The sequence below is a fragment of the Myxine glutinosa genome, chromosome 3 (assembly GCF_964187855.1).
Source record: "Myxine glutinosa chromosome 3, kmMyxGlut1.1, whole genome shotgun sequence".
Lineage (NCBI taxonomy): Eukaryota > Metazoa > Chordata > Myxini > Myxiniformes > Myxinidae > Myxine > Myxine glutinosa.
The window spans coordinates 68,193,940-68,218,470 of record NC_136263.1 but is presented as its reverse complement, the minus strand read 5'-3'; the positions used below and the strand labels follow the sequence as shown (position 1 = coordinate 68,218,470).

The 24,531-nt window shown below is 46.8% G+C and overlaps 1 protein-coding gene across 1 annotated transcript in view; it reads right to left on the bottom strand.

The window, feature by feature from the left end:
- Positions 1–20,216, bottom strand: part of LRP2 (LDL receptor related protein 2) — a 433,005-nt gene extending 412,789 nt beyond the window's left edge. The window contains exons 1-2 of the mRNA XM_068110809.2: positions 20,080–20,216; positions 1,607–1,714 (exon numbers count right to left, since the gene is read on the bottom strand). Of these exons, the coding sequence (XP_067966910.2) occupies positions 1,607–1,714; positions 20,080–20,152 (181 nt within the window). The 5' untranslated portion in view covers positions 20,153–20,216. The remainder of the gene's footprint in view (positions 1–1,606; positions 1,715–20,079) is intronic.
- Between the last annotated feature and the right edge of the window lie 4,315 nt (positions 20,217–24,531).

Genomic DNA, 24,531 nt, shown 5'->3' with positions numbered 1-24,531 from the left:
GTGGCAGGCATTTCCTGTTAATGTGTGGCAGGCATTTCCTGTTTGTCAGGATGCATGCAGCAATAGCTGGTGCGCCATTTGCTTCCTGGTACTCATGGAGACCCGGAGGGAAGGTACGCAGTAAAACTTTTTATCATTGACTTGAATTTTTTTTTCTTCTGATTTTGAGTTTTATGGATCGCTTGTGGATGGTGATTGACATCCAGGAAGCAAATGGCACACCAGCTATTGCTGCATATGTACAAGGTGATCTTTGAGTTGTTGGACCAGCATTACATGAGCGTAAGGAGCTGGGGGTGGTTAATCCTGTCTAATGAGCAAGAACGCTGAGGTTGAGCAGAGTAAACACAGTTGATGCTGTTTTTCCCCCTTTTTTCTTCCTGCACTCCCTATTTCACAGCTGTATCCATTTCCGAGCTGTATCAATTTCTGAGCTGTATCTCGGAGCTGGCAGGGACTTTCGGACTGAAAGTTGCATTTATAATATGAATAGAAAGTACACGGGGTTGACGATTTTTGACCTTGACCTAATTTTTAGTCATGACCCAGTTATAGACATTTTAACATTTTTCACCATAACTCGACTAAAGATTGTTCGATCAGAACGAAATTGCACCCCTTAGACTAGAGCAAGGTGCATTTACACTTGATTTACATCATACCTCTCTGAACCAAATACAAGGTCAAATGGTGGTCTGAATTTTTTTGGTCATTGCTCAATTTTGCAATTGCGGAATCTCATAGACCGCTTGGCCGTCGAAGATGCTGTTGCATTATAATAGTGTGCATGCACTGACGTTTTGCACCTGATATTTGAATAGTGTCCTTGACCTAATTAACAAAAAACACCTTTTTGATCATAACTTGAATAATTGTAATCTGATTTTCATGATGTTGAGTTTTCTGGATATATGGGGACACATTTTCTTAAGTTACACTCTTTCCCTAAATGTTGAAGGTCAAGGTTATATGGCGGTCCAAAAAAAATTGGCCATCATTAGATTGTGGGCCAAGGGTAAGTTGCGGGCGATCGCCAAAGGTAATCCGTCTCCCCTACTTGCTCTTGGCGATCGCTTCGTGATCGCAGATATCTAGTTATATTAACTGTTACAAATGCATCTCTGAAATCCTCTCTTCCTTCGCCCCTCCCATTGATCCCCTTTAAACCAACGAATCATTGGGTCACAACTCAAGCCACGGCTAATTTTACCCAGCTATGGGAGCAGACATATAAATCCATATTCGAACGTTCAGTTTGCCTTATAGCTACCAGTCAGCACAAGTAGTTGGTTGGAATTATCTGAAAAGGAAAACACGATGTCTTTTATCAAACAGCAGACAGAAAAATCACCATATTTGTAACAATGGTGTGCACATTATAACCCTTCCTTTATTTATTTAAAATTTATTGTCACACTTCCCATGCAGCAGAATCAATAGCATTCTCCTTTCTGCAACCTGCACTCAGTGTAATATGTTAACAATTCCATTCCTTTTAAATACAAACAATACAAATCCCACTGATGTACAAAGTGTGTACCCACGAGTTACTCAGATAATATGAAAAAACAAAAGATGGCAATTGGGTGCAACAGGACAAACTCACAACAATCAATCTCATCAGAGTCATCTGCACAATCATTGACTCCATCACATATCCAGATGTTGGGAATGCAATGTCCTGTCCCACAACGGAACTCTCCTTCGTCACATCCTGCTCGCACAGACATGTGGTAAAATAAAGGAAAGTTAGGGTTACCATACGTCCGGTTTTTCCCGGGCATGTACCGTACTCCTTTTCGGTCCTTAAATCTCCATCCGTCCGGGGTTTTTTAAATGTCCGAAATTTTGCCATTTTTTTGCTTTTGCATTTTCAAAGAGATTGTGTTGTGTTTTTGAAGAGATTTCATTTTCAAAGAGTTTGAAGTCTGTGTTTGCCTCACAATCTTGTGGCCCGAACCCATCTCTCTCTGTTCCCACCTTACCCAGTCGTTCCAGCTGCTCCTGGACGCTGTGTCCTTCTCTCCTGACAAGGTGGAGAAGTTTCTGTCAAACCTCAACTCTGAGTCTGCAACTGGACCAGACGGCATCATCCCACGGGTCCTAAAATCCTGCTCTGCCGCTCTATCCTGCTCTCTGTTCTCGTCACCCTCTCTTTTGCTCAAGATCATCTGCCATCTGCTTGGAAAACAGCCAACATTACTACTTTACACAAGAAAGGTGCACAAACAGATCCTTGCAACGACAGATCAATCAGCCTTCTCCCAATCATCAGCAAGGTCATGGAATCGATCATCGCATCTGACATCAAATCCTTCCTCTTCTCAAATGGCTTGATCTCGGATCATGAATTTGGATTCAGACCAGGTCATTATACTCTGGACATGCTGCTTCTGTTGTCTCAACAAAGGATGGAGGTCCTCAATGCCAAACAGGATATCAAACCTGTCTCCCTTGACATATCACGTGCCTTTGATACGGTCTGGCATCCAGCTCTGCTCACCAAACTCTCCTCCTATGGTATCCATGGAAATCTCCATGCATGGCTTGCGGACTTCCTCTCTGGTCAGAGTCAACGTGTGGCCCTGAATATATTTCTCTCATCTCCCCTTCCTGGTCAGGCTGGAGTTCCCCAAGGCAGTGTTCTGGGTCCTGTGCTTTTTCTGGTCTTCATCAATGATCTCTCCGACTCTGGAAAATCCTCTCTATCTCTTTGCTGATGACTCCTCTCTCTGCCGCTCCATACCTCATCCCTCAGATCGGCAGTCTGCAGGCTCCTTACTCTCTGCAGACCTGGACAAAATCACAGACTGGTCAAACAAGTGGAACATGTCTTTCAATCCTGACAAATCTCACACTCTCACTATGTCTCTCCGAAAAGACCGACTGGACAACCCTGCCATCCACTTTCTCAACAATCCTCTACAAGAAGTTCTGTCACTCAAGCTTTTGGGTCTTACTATCTGCCATAATCTTTCCTGGGAAAACCACATTTCCAAGCTGGCCTCCAAAGCCAATTTGCCGACTGGGCATCCTCCATCGTGTGAAGTCCTTCCTTGGCACACCTGAGCTCCTCACCACATACAAGGCTTTCATCCGCAGTTCAATGGAATACTGCTCTCCCTTCTGGGCCAGTGCTCCTGCCTCACACCTAGCTCAGCTTCACGCTGTTGAAACCAAAGATTTCAGGATCATTGTTATCTCCCGTAATGAAGCTAATTCCAAGGGCCTTTCACTCACCCAACACAGGCAGGATGGTGGTCATTCTGTCTTCTACCGACTCCTCTCCGGCCTAGCTCCCCCAGCTCTGTCTGTGTTCTGTCCCCCAAATATTCCTGTAGGACGAACAAGATCTGTCAGAAACCCTCTTATGGTGAAACTGCCAAAATCAAGACTCTCTGCTCACCTTCACTCTTTCATTCCTCTTTTCTCCCGCTTCTGGAGCAAACTTCCACACTCTTTTCAATCCCACTCCTCCCTCCAGGTCTTTAAAACAGCTGTTCACCACCATCTCTTATCTTCCCCAATCCAAAACCTTGATCTTTTCTACCCCCGTTAATTCACCCCAGATCCACTTTTTTGAAATATCGACTTCCTTCCTTGAAGTCCTATCAGTGTCCATGTGTTTTATACCACTCCCACCCCCCCCCCCCTCCCCCTTCCCATGCCCCTTTCCCCCAAGCCCTCTGCCTCCCACAGATCTCCCGATGTCCCTGTTCTCTACTGTTGTACTTGTGTGCTTCCCACTCTCTCCCCATCTTGTCTCCCGCTCCCTTTATTATATGTTTTATGTGACGGTTTATGTTTTTTTTTTGTCATTAATGTCAGTTCTTACACGAGCCTCGATGTTGTATCCCAAAAAAAAAGAGATACATTTTAATATCAGGTAAACTTTTTTTTCTTTCATTTAAATGGTTAAACTATATTTGTACTTTTTTTTTTTTACGGTGAAAATGTGGTTATGTTATGTTTGGACCAGGACAATTTGGTACAAGTCTATCACTTCGCAATGGCATAATGGGCGTATTCGAACATCGACACGTGTCCTATTCCTGTCCAACCTCGCAGTGAGAAAGAGAATCCAGTGGAGTGCTCAGTCCATGATTCAGTGTCTTTTCTGAGTGTACACTGTGCAGTACATACTTATTTGATTTTCTTCAAGAGTTCTTTATTTGATATTTTATTTTACTACTCCCAAACACAATGCCAAAACGAAAGCGTAAATTCACTGCAGTAATAAAGAAAAAAAATTCCCGTTCGAAATGGACGAGAAGAATGCGAAGCCGAGTGTTTGGTATGTAGAACTGGTATGTACGTCTCCATGGCAAATAAAGGTGCTTTTGATTTACAATCTCATGTGGACTCCGACAAGAACAATATTTTGAGTAAACAATTCATATTTCGTCTGGAAGAACGGCGCTTTGCAGTCAAAATGAATAAAGGCCTGGAACATGCCGAATGAGACTGCCAATACGATTGCTCAATATGTAAAGGAAACTCTTAAAAAGAGTGTTCTGTTTTTTCGGAGTGTCCCTCTCCAGTGTCCTTTTTTCGGAGTGTCCCTCTCTGGAGTGTTCTCTTTTTTTCAGTGTTCCTCTCCGGAGTGTCCTTTTTTTTGGAGTGTTCCCTTTTTCCTGAGTGTCCATCTCCAGTGTCTCTCTCTGGTGTCCTTTTTTTTTGGAGTGTCTCTCTCCGGAGTATCCTCCTTTTTTTCCGGGTGTCCCTTTTTGGATTGTCCTCTTTTTTTCAGTGTCTCTCTCTGGAGTGTCCCCTTTTTTTTTTTTCAGTGTCTCTCTCTGGAGTATCCTCTTTTTTTTTGGGCGTGTCCCTTTCTGGAATGTCCTCTTTTTTTCAGTGTCCCTCTATGGAGTATACTCTGTTTTCAGAGTGGCCTCTCCAGAAGTTCAAATATGGTAACCCTAACGAGTGTGGAAAGACTAATGCTTCGTCTTCCCAAACAAATTCTGAGCTAGTGAGAGAACCAAACTCCATGTTTCCCCTTTGCAGAAGTGAGGAACCTGCTTCGAGGAACAATATAGCCTACACATCTGGTCCGATTGACCACATTACAATAAATATCCAATAACCTAGACAGATGAAAGTACACCCAAAGCATTGATCAAGTGATTGATTGCAAATAGAACCGGGACACCACTCTATGCAAATGGTAGCGTTCCTAAATATTCCGACATTTTGATGCAAATCCAGGTTGTCACACAGAATTTGAAGTCCAGTTGATCTCCTCGATCATGCGTTATTTCCCATAGTCATAAGGAACTTTCGCTGCACCAAATCACAAGGAATCAACCGAGCGGTTTACATTCCCTCGCAGTCGGATAACAATTTTATGTGAGCATTTTATGTTCTGGCCTAGTAGGTCTACAGGCTGAAAATTCCTTCGAGGACCCTCTCTCATGGATGGGACCGATCCCTTCCAGAAAATAAATAAATATTTACCTTATGCATCTCGTACTTTCTTACCATTAAACAAGGCGATTTTGAAAGGGGGAAAAAACACATTAAAAGTGGATATCAAGGAATAGAGCCTTCAACAAGGACAGGAGATGCCCATGCTCAAACACCTATATCAATCACAACTGTTAGCTCTTAGGCAGCCAGGTGTGACGGACATTCTGGGGTTCGCATAGCGTTCAACATAATCATTGACGGGAAGAAAGACAAGGAGTTTTTAGCCAAAGAGGGTCTGAGTGTGCGAATTAAAAAATAAAAACGGCCAAAGATCAACACAACCAGGTGTGACGGACATTCCGGGGTTTGCAAAATGTTCAACACAATCATTGATGGGAAGAAAGTAAAGGAGTTTTGGCCAAAGAGGGTCTGAATGTGTAAATTAAAAACAAAACTAGTACGACACTCTTCAACGTCACGACGTTGACCAATATGCCTCTGCCCACATTATTACATCAATTATACATACTACTACCAAGTTTGATTTAAATCCATTCAGGTGTTCTCAAGTATCACATTTTTACCTGACATGACCTCTGACCTCACCAAAATCACAAAATCACTGCACTCCTCACCTTTGATGCCAAAATAAAATCAGTTCATCTTTACATCATATATACTTATACCAAATTTGTTCAAAATCCCATCACTTGTTCAATAGTTGGCATGGAAACATAAATTTCACTTAACATGACCTCTGACCTTTGACCTACTTTGGACGGACCGACAGCTGGACAGACAACCTGAAAACATAATGCCCCTGGCTACTTCATCAGTGGAGGCATAAATAGAGGTCCTGTAGCTCACCTGGCTGGTTGCCAGAAAGTGGAGTGACATATGGATGAGGGCAAAAATAAGAGCTGGATTTAGAATACACATTTTAGGTCAGGTGATGTTCACATTAGTCCAACCAACTGACATGATGTTCACATTAGTCCAACTCCATGCTGTCTATGTTCCTTAGTTTTTTTAGATATTTCCCACTCCCGGTATGATGGTGTCACTTCCTGTTGTGTCACATTAGCCCTATTTCATAAGATGCCCTATTTCATAATAATAATAATAATAATAATGCATTTATTTTATATAGCGCTTTTCAGGAAGCCCAAAGACGCTTTGACAGAGTGCAAAACATAATGCATAGCAAAACATAAAAACAATTGCAAAAAAAGAAGAATCAATAGGGAAATATTCAAAGCACAAAGGAGGGAGAAGGAGAGGAGATAGTCAGGGGTTAGATGCTGTGGGTTAAATGTTGAATGCAGTGTTGAACAGGTGGGTCTTGAGTGATGTTTTGAATGTGGTGAGTGAGGAGGAGTCTCTGATGGTGTGAGGTAGCGAGTTCCAGAGGGTGGGAGCAGCGATGGAGAAGGCCCTGTCCCCCCAGGATCTAAATTTGGTCCGGATGGGGGGGGGTCCGGATGGGGCATAAGATGCCCATTAGCCCTATTTCAAATAATTCACCATTTATTCCAGAAAATTGTTGAAATTTAAAAATATTTTGGCATCCACATATGTATTTCTTTGGTTTCCCATGGAACAAAACAAAAAAAGCTGAACATGCCTAAACACACCTGAACAAGCCAAAATCCTTCTGGGAGAATGTCCTGTGGACAGATGAGACCAAATTAGAGCTTTTTTGTAAAGCACATCATCTCTATGTTTACAGAAAACAAAATGAAGCCTTCAAAGAAAAGATCACCTTCCATACAGTCAAACATGGAGGAGGTTCAGTGATGTTTTGGGGTTGCTATGCTGCCTCTGGCACTAGGTGCCTTGAACGTGTGGATGGCATCATGAAATCAGGAGATTACCAAGGCATTTTAGAGCACAATGTTGAACCCAGTGTCATAAAGCTGGGTCTCTGTCAAAAGTCATGGGTCTTGCAGCAGGACAATGACCCCAAACACACTTCAAAAAACACCCAGGAATGGTTCAAGACAAAACGCTGGACTGTTCTGAAGTGGCCAGCAATGAGTCCAGATCTAAATCCCATTGAACACCTGTGAGGAGATCTGAAAACAGCAGTTGGGAGAAGGCACCCTTAAAATCTGGGAGAACTGGAGCAGTTTGCACAAGAAGACTGGGCCAAATTGCCTGTAGAGAGGTGTGGGAAGCTCATTCATGGCTTTAGGAAGCGCTTGACTGCAGTTATTTCGTCCTACCAATATTAAGTCGAGGGTGTCAATAATTTTGTCAATGCCTTTTCTATTTATTTTCTGATTTAAAAGGATATATTCAGTTCTGGATCAAAAACAAAGGTTCTGTAATATTAACAGTTGAATTAGGAATTGTGGAGACCAAATACTTTTGTGAATTTCAACTTATTTTAATAGAAAATTGTGAGCTGTTTTTAAAAGTTCAAGGGTGCCAATATTTTTGGCCATGAGTGTATCAGGTCAATAAATTCAACCACCAATTATTTTTCAGGTCAATATCGGCCAAAGGTCAACAACTTAAGGTGGAATTTCTAAAATCCTCAATTTTCATCAGATTGACTTGAAATTTGAAGAGGATTTGCATATCAGATCACTGAATTCAACCACCGATTAAGTCAACATAGGCCAAAAGTCAACATAGGCCAAAGATCAACAACTTATTCTAGGGATTCCGCAAGTATTGTGCTATGCACGACATATTTATTGTTTGCAATATTCGTGATATTACATTTTTATAAGCAATTTGAGTTGATGATTTAAGTTGAAGATTTTTTTTTAGAGTAAAGGCACCCTTTAGCACATGGAGGAGTAGGTGCAGACTGGATGTTGGAGACGAGGTCACAAAAATTTGAGCGAGTAGTTCAGTGATGTGACGGGACGTGACAGACACTGCACAGATATACACGACATGACCAAAAGTATGTGGACCCCCGAACATCGAACATCTCATTCCAAAATCATGGGCATTAATATGGAGTAGGTCCCCCCTTTGCTGCTATAACAGCCTCCACTCTTCTGGAAAGGCTTTCCACTACATGTTGGAACATTGCTGCGGGGATTTGCTTCCATTCACCCACAAGAGCATTAGTGAGGTCGGGCACTGATGTTGGGCGATTGGGCCTGACTCGCAGTCGGCATTCCAATTCATCCCAAAGGTGTTCGATGGGGTTGAGGTCAGAGCTCTGTGCAGGCCAGTCAAGTTCTTCCACACCGATCTCGACAAACCATTTCTGTATGGACTTTGCTTTGTGCATGGGGGCATTGTCATGCTGAAACAGGAAAGGGCCTTCCCCAAACTGTTGCCACAAAGTTGGAAGCACACAATCGTCTAGAATGTCATTGTATGCTGTGGCGTTAAGATTTCCCTTCACTGGAACTAAGGGGCTTAGCCCGAACCATGAAAAACAGCCCCAGACCGTTATTCCTCAAACACCAAACGTTACAGTTGGCACTATGCATTCGGGCAGGCAGCGTTCTCCTGACATCCGCCAAACCCAGATTCATTTGTCGGACTGCCAGATGGTGAAGTGTGATTCATCACTCCAGAGAACGCATTTCCACTGCTCAAGAGTCCAATGGCGGCGAGCTTTACACCACTCCAGCTGATGCTTGGCATTGCGCATGGTGATCTTAGGATTGTGTGCGGCTGCTCGGCCATGGAAACACATTTCATGAAGCTCCCGATGAACAGTTGTTGTGCTGACTTTGCTTCCAGAGGCAGTTTGGAACTCGGTAGTGAGTGTTGCAACCGAGAATAGACGATTTTTATGCACTTCAGCACTCGGTGGTCCTGTTCTGAGAGCTTGTGTGGCCTACCACTTCATGGCTGAGTTGTTGTTGCTCCTAGATGTTTCCACTTCACAATAACAACACTTACAGTTGACCGGGGCAGCTCCAGCAGGGCAGAAATTTGACAAACTGATATGTTGGAAAGATGGCATCCTATGACGGTGCCACGTTGAAAGTCACTGAGCTCTTCAGTATGGCCCATTCTACTGCCATTGTTTGTCTATGGAGATTGCATGGCTGTGTGCTTGATTATATGTACCTTTCAGCAATAGGTGTCTGAAACAGCTGAATCCACTCAATAGAAGGGGTGTCCGCATACTTTTGTTCCTGTAGTGCATGTACAATACATTAAATACTTGACCTCACCACAATGTAATTCAAAACAACTCACCACCACATACATGCCGCGTAATTCAAAACATCTCACCAACAGGTATGCCACATTATCAAAAACACCTCAACGCCACTTTATTAAAACTAGAGAAATACCCGTGCTACGCATGGGTGGGAGGCCAGAAGCAAACACGCAATGCAGATACGGTGAATGCTAAAGCATGAAACCAATAAATTCCACATTCCTGCAGCACCTTCAGTCGCACGTCAGACATGGACAGTAAGTTCGCGAAGGAATTCCATGAAAAAGGTACCTGTTCGCAAACAAACGGGTACGTTCATGTAGAGAAACATCGATCGTGGGTCCGTGGCGAATCTGCATATGGCGATGGCAAAATATCAGAAATTGAAGGGTTCTTTTATTTTAAACGATTCATATAAGCATCCGTCATGCGTCACAATGAACGTCATGCAAACGCGAATGTTATGCGGAGTCCAAACCTGAGAATGCTGGAGACAAGCTGAAATTGGGAAAACTAAATAGTGTGGCGGGCACATGGAGCAATAATTCCGCGCACCAGTGGGTGGCGCGAGCGCCCAGGCGGGGACCGATGGCACATGCCCCGCCTTTCGACCGAGCGGCCACGCCCGGGGACTAGGCGTGGCCTCGGCACATATATGCGGGCTCTAAGCTCGAGCCCGCCCAGTGCTGCAGTTCGAGCTTTGATAATAAAGACTTTTGGTTTTATCAAACGCGTTGTGGCCTACCTCTTTGGCAAGCAAGTTGTGTGCGGTGTGCGCAGCACCACACTTCACTGGTGACCCCGATTGGTTCAGCCGTTGCTGACCACCGAACACGCCATGGCCAACAACACCGTCGCGGTAAAACTCCCAGAGTTTTGGGAAGCACAGGCTGATGAGTGGTTCGTGCAGGCCGAAGCGCAATTTCAACTTCGAGGCATAACGGCGGACGAGACCCGTTACTACCACGTGGTCGCCGCCCATGGGCCCGGCACTGCCGCCCGAGTCGTGTCCATCCTGCGGCACCCGCCGGTCGACCACAAGTACGGGGCGCTCAAACGTCTCCTCATCGCCACGTTCGGCCTCACGGAGATCGAACTGGCCGACCGCCTCCTGGACCTTCCCGAACTCGGCGACACACGACCATCCGTGCGGATGGATTATATGCTGTCGCTGCTGGGTGACCAAGCCCCGGATTTCTTATTCCGGGCGCTTTTCCTACGCCAGCTACCTCTACAGGTACGCCTTGCGCTGGCCGGTTCCAACATAAGGGAACCCCGCGCCCTGGCCGTAGAGGCCGACAAGTTCTTCGCGGCTTGCGACGTGCGGTCGAGTTACGGTGCGGCCGTCGTGGATCCCGAGGCAGATGCTACTGCGTCCCTCGTGGCCGCTGCCGCGCCCACCACCACCGCCGCCGAGAAAACCGCGGCCGCCGCCGCCCCCGCTGCCGCAAGCCTGATGCTATTTCCACGCCAGGTTCAGCCACAAGGCTAAGTGTTGCCTGCCGTGCTCGTTTGACAAGTCGGGAAATGACCGGGCCGGCGCTCGGTAGCGGCCCTGAGCGTCGGCCATTCCGGCAGCCTCCTATTCATCACGGACACCTTGTCCGGGCGCCGTTTCCTCTGCGATACAGGAGCGCAAGTAAGCGTCATCCCAGCCTACACGTCCGACAAGCGAACCGTGGGCCGGGGCCCCGCGTTGCTTGCCGCCAACGGTACACCCATCCGCACGTTCGGGAAGCGCTGCCTCTCCCTGCAGTTCGGAGGGCAGCGCTTTCAATGGTCATTCGTGACCGCCAGCGTGCCCATGGCATTGCTCGGTGCGGACTTCCTATGTGCGCATGGGTTGTTGGTCGACGTAAAGCGCAAACGGCTCGTCCAGGCCGAAACCTTTAGCTCGCTCGCTTGTTCGCTGAGCAGCTCGTTGAGCGGCTCGCTGAGCGGCTCACCGAGCGGCTTGCCAAGCGGATTGCTGGACGGTTCCGTCCCGGCGAGTTTAGTTTGCACGCTTCCGGCAGCGAACGACTTTACCCGCCTCCTCGACAGTTTCCCGGCCCTCACGCGGCCCACATTCTCAGCGGTGCCGCCGTTAAACATGGGGTGGAGCATCACATCCCCACGGTCGGGCCGCCGGTCTATGCCTGGGAAACGCCGACTAGAGCCCACGAAGCTCGCGGTGGTGAAAGCGGAGTTCGCCACGCTGGAGCGGCTGGGGATCGTGCGGCGCTCCCACAGCGCTTGGGCTTCCCCGCTGTACATCGTGCCGAAGCCCGGCGGGTGATGGCGGCCGTGCGGGGACTACCGCCAGCTCAACGATGCCACCACCCCGGACCGCTACCCAATCCCACACATTCAGGACTTTTCCGCCTGGTTGGCCAAAACGACCATGTTTTCAAAGCTGGACCTCATCCGGGGCTACCATCAGGTCCCCGTCCAACCGGCCGACGTCCCGAAGACGGCCATCATCACCCCTTTCGGCCTCTTCGAATTTCTAAGGATGCCCTTCGGGTTGAAGAATGCGGCTCAGGCGTTCCAGTGGCTTATGGATAGCGTCTTGCGTGACTTACCTTTCCTGTTCGTCGACCTGGACGACATCCTAGTCGCGAGCGCGTCCCGGGAGGACCACCTGCTCCACCTCCGCACGCTTTTCGAACGCCTGGGCCAGCATGGCCTAATCATCAACCCTGCCAAGTGCCGTTTCGGTGTCGCCACCATCGACTTCTTGGGGGCACCGCATCACCGAGCCGTCCCTTTACCGGCCAAGGTGGAGGCGGTCAGGGCTTTCCCGTGGCCCCACACGATCAAGGGGCTCCAGGAGTTCCTGGGCATGGTAAACTTTTACCACCGCTTCGTGCCCCACGTCGCCCGGCTCCTCCGCCCCTTGCACGAGGCCCTTCGGGGCAAGCCGGGCAAAGGTAACATCGCATGGTCGGAGCCGATGGCCGCAGTGTTTGCGGGCGCAAAGCTGGCTCTGGCCGACGCCACCATGCTGGCGCACCGGGCGCCCGATGCACCGATCGCCCTCACCACCGACGCGTCGGACTATGCGGTGGGTGCGGTGCACGAGCAATGGGTGCATGGTGCTTGGCAACCGCTGGCGTTTTTTAGCCGGCAGCTTCGCCCGCACGAACGCCGGTACAGCACCTTCGACCGCGAGCTGCTCGGGCTCCACCTGGCGGTCCGACACTTCCGCCATCTGCTGGAGGGCCACCCGTTCACGGCCTTCGTTGACCACAAGCCCCTTGTGTTCGCGATGGCCAAGGTCGCCGAGCCATGGTCGGCACGGCAGCAGCGCCACCTCTCTGCCATGTCCGAGTACATGACGGACATCCATCACGTGGCGGGTAAGGACAACCCGGTGGCGGATTGCCTTTCCCGGTCCGTCGTGCACGCGGTCCACCTCGGGGTCGACTATGCCCGGATGGCGGAGGCCCAGACCACCGACCCCGGCGTCCAGGCCTTGCGGACCGCCGTCACGGGCCTCCACATCACCGAGGTGCCGTTCGACGCCGCGGGCACGGCCCTCCTATGCGACGTCTCCCTCGGCCGGCCTCGCCCCATCGTGCCCACTGGCTGGCAGCGCCCGGTGTTCGACACCATCCACGGCCTGTCCCACCCTGGCGCGAAGGCATCCCAGAAACTCGTCGGGGCGAAGTTTGTCTGGCATGGCCTCAGGAAGGACGTCCGCGACTGGGCCAGGACGTGCCTCGCGTGCCAGCGCGCAAAGGTCCACCACCACACCCAGGCACCGTTGGCCCCGTTTACGGTGCCCGAGCGGCGGTTCGACCACGTGCACGTCGACTTGGTGGGACCTCTGCCCCCCTCGCGAGGGTTCACCCACCTCCTCACCATTAGGCTCCGGGCCAGGTATGGTCCATCTGCACCCCCCCCACAACTCTCCGACCCTGGGTTTTTCTGAACCATTGGGGTGTCCTGGGGTGGAAATCAACTGGTAACAGTAAATAAACTTGGACTCACTACCCATTTGGTACCTATATTGGATGGTACCCTCAAAACAGCATATTTTTAAATCCGCGTTGCGCCATATTCGACACACGTGTTCTTTTGGTATTTGTGCCTGCTAATATTAACTCAGAATAAAAAGTTATATACCAAAAGAAAGCTGTTCATCTACTGATCATCATAGAATATTGACACATTACTTATAATGGTACCTTAATGGTCATAACTAGTGCTGAATAGCAGTACCCCACTTTAACGTAACATAATTCGGTATCGACCGTACTATTTCATCTTACACACATAATATGAACACATTACACCTGATATGCTTACATATATATTTTATTGGCTTTCTCCTGTATATCAGCTTTAATTTGATACCAGATACATCCCCATAGCTTCAATTCTCTTTTTTATACAGCGTGTCAAAGATACTACCGGTATGGGGTGATATTGTAGGCGATGCTGCATTTGTCAATTTACAAATGCTGCCACGTATATCATGTACATATATGTTGGACACATGACAAAATCTATGTATTGTTAATATGTGTTACTTAATATATTGTTGTATTGATGTATCACTGTAGTTTATTGCAGGAATTTTGACGAAAATGGCATGCAGATCCTTCCATGTTTGTATCCTGCGTAAATTGAGATCATCAGATTGTACAATTATGTTATTTAAGTGTCTCTTACAGCGACAGAACGAGTCAATTAGTTAAGTTAAAAACCTTTTTTTACATAGTTAAGTATGCAATGTAAGATATTTTTTATAATTAAGATGCAATTTATAATAATTATTCAGCTTGGTACTTACCAATATTTTGATGTGTTTTGCAGGTGAAGTAACAACGCTAATATGGAACATCCGGCGCGAGCGAAACGTACACGTGAGAGTGAACAACCACCCATTGTGTGCATAACTCATGTAAAGGGACTGAGCTATGGAGAGTTGCACTTGTTATCTGGACTCAAAAATTCTGAGAAGAAATTGGCCAAGCTGCAGGAGGTCAAAGAAAGACGCCTTGCACAACCCCCACAGTCTCCGCATATGATGAAGGACACATGTGATTTGGTCCCTGAATCTCTGGCCGAACACCATGGTTTCCACTGGGAGTGTTACAAGCGTTTCACGATGAACTTAGACAGACTGAACCCTCCTACTGCAGGTACATCTGAAACAACTGGTGCCACAACTCAGCGGATGGCCCGTACTAGTTCTGGTGACAAGATCATATTTAAGCCAGACTGTATCTTCTGTTCTTCGGAAAGTCGTAAAAAAGTGAAAGTGCATGGCAGTTGGACTACCCAGGGGATGAGCCAGTTCGAGTATGAAGGCTGGAAGCCGGTACTGGAGATGGCTGAAATGAAGCAAGATGAAACGCTCTTAATGAGGATCCGAGGCCATGATCTTTTTGCCTCTGAGGCAAAGTTCCACAAAACTTGCCGTATGAAATATATGCAAAAGCCAGAGAAATGGCGCAGTACTGACGAAGAGGCACAGCACCATCAAGGAGAATTAGAAGAAGCCCACAGACAGGCATTCGATGTGGTATGTGATGCCATTGAAAGGGATGTGTTAATGGCCAAGAAGATAATGAAACTATCCGACCTGAGGCAAATGTATGTCATTAACCTGCAAACCAGCAAATATGCGAATCCTGACTACCGAGCCAGCAAACTAAAACTGAAGCTTGAAAACCACGAGCCTTTCAGGGAGAGACTATCATTCTGTGATCTGGGAAAGTCCTACATAATATTCAGCACTGCAATTGACGTCCAGACAGCAGTGAAACAAGCCTTCAAATTGGGATCAAGAGATATGATTGAGAGTGCAGGTAGCCATTTACGACTGTCAATTCTGGATGATTTCTCGAATGCCCCAGAACTGAAATGGCCACCAAGTCCTTCTGATCTCCAACAAATGGACGATGTTATACCAGATTCACTCAAGAAGCTGCTATGCTACATCATAACTGGAACAACATCAGCAAGGTCACAACGAAGCCAGCGATTAGTTCAATCAATCGGCCAAGATATCTGTCGCGCTGCCACCAAAGGCTCTTGGAAGCTTCCAAAACACATCATCATGTGCACGTCCCTGAGACATCTATACAGAAGTGAAAAGCTCATAACCCTTCTTAATAGAATGGGACACTGTGAGAGTTATTCATTTTCACTTGAATTGGAGACTGCACTGGCCGAATCAGTGATGAAGTCATCGACACAACTCTCCAACCAAATCATCAGGTCACCACGAGAGCCGTCTGTCTTCCACTCGGAGTTTGACAATTTCGACTCATTGGTGAATGATCTGACAGGAAAAGGTTCTGTTCATACAGCACACGGGATCATGATGCAAGAAGTCAGTGATGATCATGCCGCATCTGGTCCAGCAAGGCCAACTCAAGTTAGGACCAAACGGCGTTCTCTGCAGTTGACGGAAGCAACCATATTACCAACCAAGGAGAAGCTACAAAGAAACCGCAAGATTGGAAAATGTTTCTCTCGAACGACGAGAATAAAATCCAGTTCATCCGACTGCTACTCAGGCTCTGGAACAGTGACCAGTATGCTTCTCGGTGCCATGGTCGAAAAGTGATCTTGATATGTGAAGGGAAGGCATACCAACTCACATCCACAGATGGTCAGACAACAAATGCCAAAGAGTTGCCTCAGCTGGAATCGTCTCAAGAAGAAACAGACTCGCGCGTGATATTATACGTAAACTACGCCAGGAGCCAGAAATATGAGTTTGTTCGAGTGAAGAGCCCAGACTCGGATGTATTCTTCATCTTACTGCACTACGCCGCATCGATAAACGACATAAAGATACTGTTTGACACAGGCACAGGAAACAAGCAGAGGCTAATAAACGTCAGTAAACTCGCAGCAGACTTCGGCCAAGAGAAGAGTACTGCTCTTATGGCACTTCACGCCTACAGCGGTTGTGACAGCACTAGCGCTTTCCGAGGGATTGGAAAAATCAAACCTGTTAAAACGCTGCTTCGTCTGCCGCAATACATCCCTATTCTCAACAAGCTTGGAGATACGTGGGATGTGCCAGAAGAGCTGAACAATCAACTAGACAGCTTCACATGTGCCATGTATGGAAGAGGAAAGGTATCACACGTTGATGATCTGCGACTCCTGAGAATAAATGAGCTATGTGCCAAGGAGAATCGTCACCTACCCTCAGGCAATGTAGACATGGCCAATATTCCACCATGTATGAGGAGCCTCACACAGCACATCCGAAGGGTCAACCACCAAGTGGGAATTTGGAAGAGAGCTCACGTTCCTCGACCAAGGATTCCCAAAGCAAGTCCAGGCCATGGCTGGGAAGAGGAGAAAGGCTGCCTGGATCCTCTCTGGTATGATGGAGACATGCTTCCGCGTGAGCTGGCTGATATAGCTCAGGTCATGTCAGACGACGATGAGAGTGATGATGAATCAGGTGATGAAACACCTGATGATATGGATCGTGTTTTGTACAGTGATACCGATGAAAGTGACAGTGACGATGACTGATCATGATGGACATATGCCATTCGTGCAAGCAAGCCAACTTGACTGCACTCATGCAGTGTTTGACTTTTGTTGATAATTAACAAAATGCAATTGTTTGTTTGTGTTCTTTTGAGAGTGGATACTTGTATTATATGATATAATGTGGTTAACTGAGTGTACGACATACATATGTAATTGTAGGGATAAAACTGACTGTTAATATTATTATGATATCTGTTGTTGAGCAATAATGTTTGGTTTATCATCAAAATATTCGATACTAAAAATTTTTTCAATGGGATGTTAAAATTTAGTTTCAAATAAGAAATATTTTTACTTTTACAGTAAATATTCGAGCATTACATTGTTACTGTTCTGTGGAAGGTGTTTGACCCAGTGTATGAATATTAATATGATGATATTAAAAACTACTGTGATTAATAAACAAGTTTTTCTTGTTTAATATGTTAATAAGATGGCAGTATGATTATGATATTCGATTATGAATGACATTTATAAGTGTAATAGGCAGTTCTTTTGAATATAGACAAAGACTGTTACCGAGATTATATGATTCATGGTTCCCGCGAAACAGGTAGTATCTTTGACACGCTGTATAAAAAAGAGAATTGAAGCTATGGGGATGTATCTGGTATCAAATTAAAGCTGATATACAGGAGAAAGCCAATAAAATATATATGTAAGCATATCAGGTGTAATGTGTTCATATTATGTGTGTAAGATGAAATAGTACGGTCGATACCGAATTATGTTACGTTAAAGTGGGGTACTGCTATTCAGCACTAGTTATGACCATTAAGGTACCATTATAAGTAATGTGTCAATATTCTATGATGATCAGTAGATGAACAGCTTTCTTTTGGTATATAACTTTTTATTCTGAGTTAATATTAGCAGGCACAAATACCAAAAGAACACGTGTGTCGAATATGGCGCAACGCGGATTTAAAAATATGCTGTTTTGAGGGTACCATCCAATATAGGTACCAAATGGGTAGTGAGTCCAAGTTTATTTACTGTTACCAGTTGATTTCCACCCCAGGACACCCCAATGGTTCAGAAAAACCCAGGGTCGGAGAGTTGTGGGGGGGGGGGGGGTGCAGATGGACCATACCTGGCCCGGAGCCTACATGGTCGACCGCACCACGCGGTGGTGCAAGCCTTTATCGCCACTTGGGTTGCCCGGTTCGGTGCCCCCTCGGACATCTAGTCCGACCGCGGCCCCCAGTTCACCTCGGAGCTCTGGGCCGGCGCAAGGACTCGGGGTGAAGCTACACCACACCACGGCCTACCACCCCCAGGCCAATGGCCTGTGCGAGCGCTTTCATCGCTCCATGAAGGCCGCGCTCCGGGCCAGCCTCCGCGACGGCGGCTGGGTCGACAGGCTCCCCTGGGTCCTGCTGGGCCTCAGGACGGCGCCCAAGGATGACCTGCGCGTGTCCTCGGTGGAGTTGGTCTTCAGGCAACCGCTGCGGGTACCGGGTGAATTCATTTCCGACTCCACGGCTCCTTGGTCCGCGGCGCAACAGCTCTCCACCCTTCAGGAGACCGCCCGGAGGTTGGCCCAGGTGCCAACGGCCCACCACGGCTGCCCGTCTTCCCACGTCGCCCCGGAGCTTCGCACGGCAAAGTACGTGTTCATCCGGCACGACGCCCACCGGGCACCGCTACGGCCCCCGTACGACGGGCCCTTCCGCGTGCTGGAGACCGGTGACAAGTTTTTCACGGTCGACATCAGCGGTGCCCCGGATCGCATTTCCGTGGACCGCCTCAAGCCGGCCCACCTCGATCCGGACCACCCCCCGCCGGCAGCACTGCCTCCGCGTCGAGGCCGCCCCCCGGCGGTCGGACCCCCGGCACCCCCGCCGGCAGCTCTGCCTCCGCGTCGAGGCCGCCCCCCGGCGGTCGGTCCCCCGGCACCCCTCAGCCCCCCAGCCCTGCACCCATCGCCAGGGGGCGTTTCGGCCGGGTCATCCGGCTTCCCCGCAAACTCACCCTTCAGGTGCGCAGGAATTCTGGGGGGGCGCGTGTGGCGGGCACATGGAGCAATAATTCCGCGCACCAGTGGGTGGCGCGAGCGCCCAGGCGGGGAACCGATGGCACATGCCCCGCCCTTCGACCGAGCGGCCACGCCCGGGGACTAGGCGTGGCCTCGGCACATATATGCGGGCTCTAAGCTCGAGCCCGCCCAGTGCTGCAGTTCGAGCTTTGATAATAAAGACTCTTTTGGTTTTATCAAACGCGTTGTGGCCTACCTCTTTGGCAAGTAAGTTGTGTGCGCAGCACCACACTTCAATAGCCTATTTTACCCCTGGGGATCCCAGGATTACCCACCGAAAATATCTTTGCGATCGGTTCAGCAGTTTTTATGGTACCTTCGAATGGACAGAGACAGACAGACATTTGGTGAATTATAGTAAGATTACCTCACCTCCACGTAATTACCAACTCCCGCTGTGCAATTCAAAACATCTCACCAACAGGTACGCCACATTATCAAAAACACCTCAACGCCACTTTATTAAAATTACCTCACCTCCACGTAATTACCAACTCCCGCTGTGCAATTCAAAACACTTCTTCACACGTCCTATAGAGACAGGCTTGTTTTAACTGAGGATAATTAATGACTGTACGTGAGTTGCTGTGTTGTCATGATTTACACCAATCATAATACAATCATTTGCTTTGCACAAAAACATTTGTAATATTCGCGACATTACATATAATATTCGCGACATAATATTCGCGACATAATATTCGTGACATAAGCAATTGAAGTTGAAGATTTAAGTTGAAAAAAAAATTCAAAAACGATTTTTTTTTTCCAAAATATTTCTTTAAAGAAATCCCCTTGTAGGACATACGCATGGGAGAGGTAGGGGCATATCGGAAGTTTGGTATCGTTTCACAAAAGTTTGAGGGAGTAGTTCAGTAACAGGACAGGACAAGACAGGACTCAGACACTGCATATATATATTTTATAAAAGACTCTTACTGTCTGTCATACTATGACTATGTGTGTAACTCACCCTTGACAATTCCTGTGCACACCACGATGCACAGCAAGAACAACAGGTTGACGTGAAGGTAAGTTCTGTACATTTAGGACCTTGAGCACGAGCGGAGGCACAGCTCGTGGAAGGGGGTACAGGTTGAGTCGTTTATTCACTGAGAAACCTAACAATGTCAGACTATGCTTGTAGTATGTAAAGCCACTTCTGAACCTGCACCTTTATTCTGCAATCACCACCCCCCACCCCTCATACTCCACCCCCACACGTCAACTCTCAAACATTCATATCCCAACCCTCATTCCTCATCGCTCATCTCCAATCCCACATCCCTATTTCTGATTCTGAGGTACCATACTCCTGTTACAGAGAGTTAGAATTATACAGGGTGGTTTGCCATTGCCTTCCCAACAGTAGTTAGGGTAGGAATTTGGAACTTGGTCATGGTGCTGGCGATAGCTCGCCTCGTCTTTTACCTTAATCTTTATACCTTAACACCCATACTTTAACCTTCATTTGCTTTCCTAACCCCATTCACACCCTCCTCACTCGCTTTTGGTTGAAATGTACCGCTTCTAAAAGACTTTTAATTTGAATTGTAAAAATAAAAAGATGAATTTTAAAAATAATTTTAAAAAAAGATTTAAAAATATAATCACAATCAGGGGTAAAAAATAAAATTATTTCAAAAGACCTGATTCCATGAATCCTCCATAAGGCTGTTTACTCCTGCCATAAATGCCAGACCAGCAAACAGTAGCCTCTTCGGTTGCACATAATTAAACCTGGCAATCATTAGCAAGAGGTTGTATATTAATTTGGTAACAGTTAATTAATTACATATTGCAGGTGGAGGGATTGTGATTGGATTTAACGTGTTAACATTTAAACTTTGTGGAATTCAAAATGTATTCAATAAAATTCATCGGATGTGAAAAGTTCCTTGAACATAAAACACAATGAAAAACAAGAAAGAAAAATCAGAGATTGCAGACCCTCCCCAGGACGTGTTTTTAGTGGTTTTTAAGGCTTTTGTGTTCAAACAAATATGGCGGCCTAACCACGTGACCGATGACGTCATCATTATATTTTTCTCCACCAATTTATCCATAGATGACGCTCAAGAAATGTCATCTTGATCGGATGAAGTTTTGTATTTGTCGAATTATGACGTCATAATGGAGGCACCTATGACATCATCATTAACATATGTTATTCCCCATGGAGTGTTCTTTACAATGAACGGTGACAAATTGACAATGTGTCAATTCTTTCTATGCAGTGCTTTCGGAGATATAGAGGTGCAAAATTTTTTGGTTTTTCCAAGACGGCGCCCGTACCACGGGACCTATGACGTAAAAATTGTCATTAAAAAAATTATACAGGAGGAGGTGCATCCATGGTGAAAAATTCCTGTCAATCGGACCAACCGTTGCAGAGAAAATAATTGCGGACAAACAGACAGACGAACAAACAGACAAACCAATGGACTCAAATGCAATACCCTATCTTCTGGCGAGGGTAACAATGAAGCATTATTAGCCCCCGGTGGACTTATTCCAAAACGGGGACTTATGGATTGGGTCTCGTCCGTCCGTGTGTCTGCAACCATATATCAGAGACTAGCTGAGGTACCCGGCTTCGCCCGGGTTGAATAAGAATAAGACAAATATATGATGAAAAGAACATGTATATTTTAGAGCAATATCACAGTACATTGCCTACATGACGTTTTGTCAATTTTCAATTTCTCAAAACCTCTTGGTATACAACATTTCTGGTTTTCTTACTTGGTGCCAAGACATAAAGATTGCTTGGTGTTCCAACCCTCGAGCAGCCCACGCACAGCTGGCCATGGGCAAACACTTGTTCTGTGAAGTTCAGGCCTACAACCTTCATTGATTGCCCCTGCGCCTTGTTGATGGACATAGCAAAACATAGCCTGATGGGGAACTGAATCCTCTTGAAGGAGAATGGAAGGTCAGGTGGAATAAGTGGTATCCTTGGAATGAATACTTTCTCTCCTCTGTATTGTCCTGAGAGGATGGTTGCCTCTATGACATGCGGCATCATTTGCTGGATTGTCAATCGTGTTCCATTACACAGCTTTGGTGGATGAAGATTCCTTAGAAGCATGATTGGTGCTCCCACCTTGAGAATCAACCTGTGTGTTGGGAGTCCTTGAGGCTGAAGACTGTTGAGAAACTCAGTTGGGAAGTTTACTGCCTGATCTTCATCTGTCACTTTGTCAAGAGAATCATAATGTCTTTCATGACCGGGAAGTTGGTGGAGGAGCAAATTGTTGATCTCTTGAACAGCATTGTTCTTGGGGGCCAAAATGGCTCTTTCGGCAAGCCATGATGAGTCCTGGAACTGGGTCTCCATATTGGGAAAGACCTTTTTGATCAAGTCATCTTTTGTTTCAACAAACTGTCCAAATGGTAGAATTATTTGTTCTGATGCATCTTGAGGGTATAGGCCATTGCCAACTTTCAAAAGCTGGCTTGTGAACGCCCCTGCAGTGTTGTCACCAAGAAGGTGGACTCTCATGTTGGTATTCAGGGTAAGTCTTTGCACATGTGGCCAGAGGAGATAAGAAGACTTGATACAGGCTTGACTTGATCTGCTCTTGTGCCCCGTTGGATGACTGGGAGAGTCTGACGAAAGTCTCCAGCCAGAACAGTTGTCACACCACCCATGATTTTCTTGTTGTTGCGAATATCTTGGAGTGTTCTGTTCACTGCTTCGAATGCCTGCTTGTGGTTCATAGTAGCCTCATCCCAGATAATGATTTTGCACTGTTGAAGGATCTTGGCGTTTGCTGAATTCTTGCTAATGTTGCAGGTTGGGGTGTCTTGCTTGGTCAAATCCAAAGGCAGTTTGAAAGTTGAGTGTGCTGTCCTTCCTCCTTCAAGAAGTGTAGCTGCAATTCCACTTGAGGCCACAGCCAGAGCAATTTCCGACTTTTGACGAACCTTGGCCAGGATGATATTAATGAGGAATGTTTTTCCTGTCCCGCCAGGAGCATCGAGGAAGAGTATCTTGCCAGCATCATCATCAACACTCTTCAGGATAGAAGTAAAGGCTTGCTGTTGGTCCTCAACCATTCTTGGGACATTCTGCTCTACAAATGTGGTCAGCTCTTCCATGTTGTAGTTTGTTTCCCTCAGAAGCTTCTGAGCCATTCCCTCAATGCTGTTTTCTGGTTGGGGCAGTCACAACGGTTGGGGCAGTCACAGTCCAGCACGCGGAAGGGCCCAGCAGCCACAATTTGCCATTGTGGTTCCATAGGCAATCAGGTGCTTCTCTAGCTCAATCAGGGCTTGATTGTAGATTGCACAGTTGAAATCAATATCCACACCAGGGTTCTGACGTCTGGCCAAGTGAAGAAAGTCTTCAGACATATTTCCTTTGTGGTCCTCCCAGAGCTTCTCTGGATCCTGAATGTCACATGCTGCCAATATGATGGAAAACAGCTGCCGTAGTTGTTTTGGTGCCTGTGAGACTGCTGCCTCATCCATGGCTTTTTTCCAATGTTCATCTTCTTCCAATAGACCATGGAGTCGGCAGGCATAGCGGAAGGTGGCACAATCTTGACCATTAACCCGTCGCAAATCTTTATTGGACCTCTGACAGTGTGCAGGAGAAGGCGCAGAAAGAAACAGTCTCTGTTCTTTGGATGAACTGTGTAGACTCTGCCAATTGCGCTGCTGGCATAAACTCCAGGATAATTGTCTACTGGAATGTCCTTCTTCCTGCGATTCCACGTTTTGTTCTCCCATGTGTAGTAGGTAGGGACTTCATTGTACAGAAGAGTCTTGGCAAAGTCATCTTCTATGCAAAGTTTGAAGAAAGCTGTCAACGTAGTCTGAGGAGGCGGCCCATGTGCTCGTGCTTGGGCAGTTTCTGCAGTGTAATAGACCCTTTGTCCATTTTCCAGATGTACGGCCAAATTGATGACAGTTGGATAGCGCTCATGAATGTTAAATCCAAGGATCCTCCACACTGCTTCGTTTGTTGATATACAATATATCGGCCTGACTGGAACCTGCTAATCTCATCTGACCTTTTTTTGTCACCTACTTCAAATGTTGCCATGTCATTGCCCTTATTGACATACTTGCATACATATTTGATGGACTTAACTGAGCTGCACAGTTCCACATTGATGTGTGCATTAAAGATTTTGCAGAGCATTTTGTTGTGGGGAACAACCCACCGATTGTCAACGTTGTACTCTCCCACACTGCGAATGTTGACTTTAGCAGTGTGTCCCCCATCACCAGTGCTCCTCCTGCGATACTCTGGATATCCATCGTCACCAGTCTCTGTCTCTTGGTGAAGTTGTTTGGGAAATCTTTTTTGGCATTTGTTGTCCTTCATGCAAACAGATCGAGGGTTGATGCTGCCACAGGGCCCATGAATCATTTGTGTGGAGATGGTCTTGAACGTTCTGGGTCCATCTCTTGA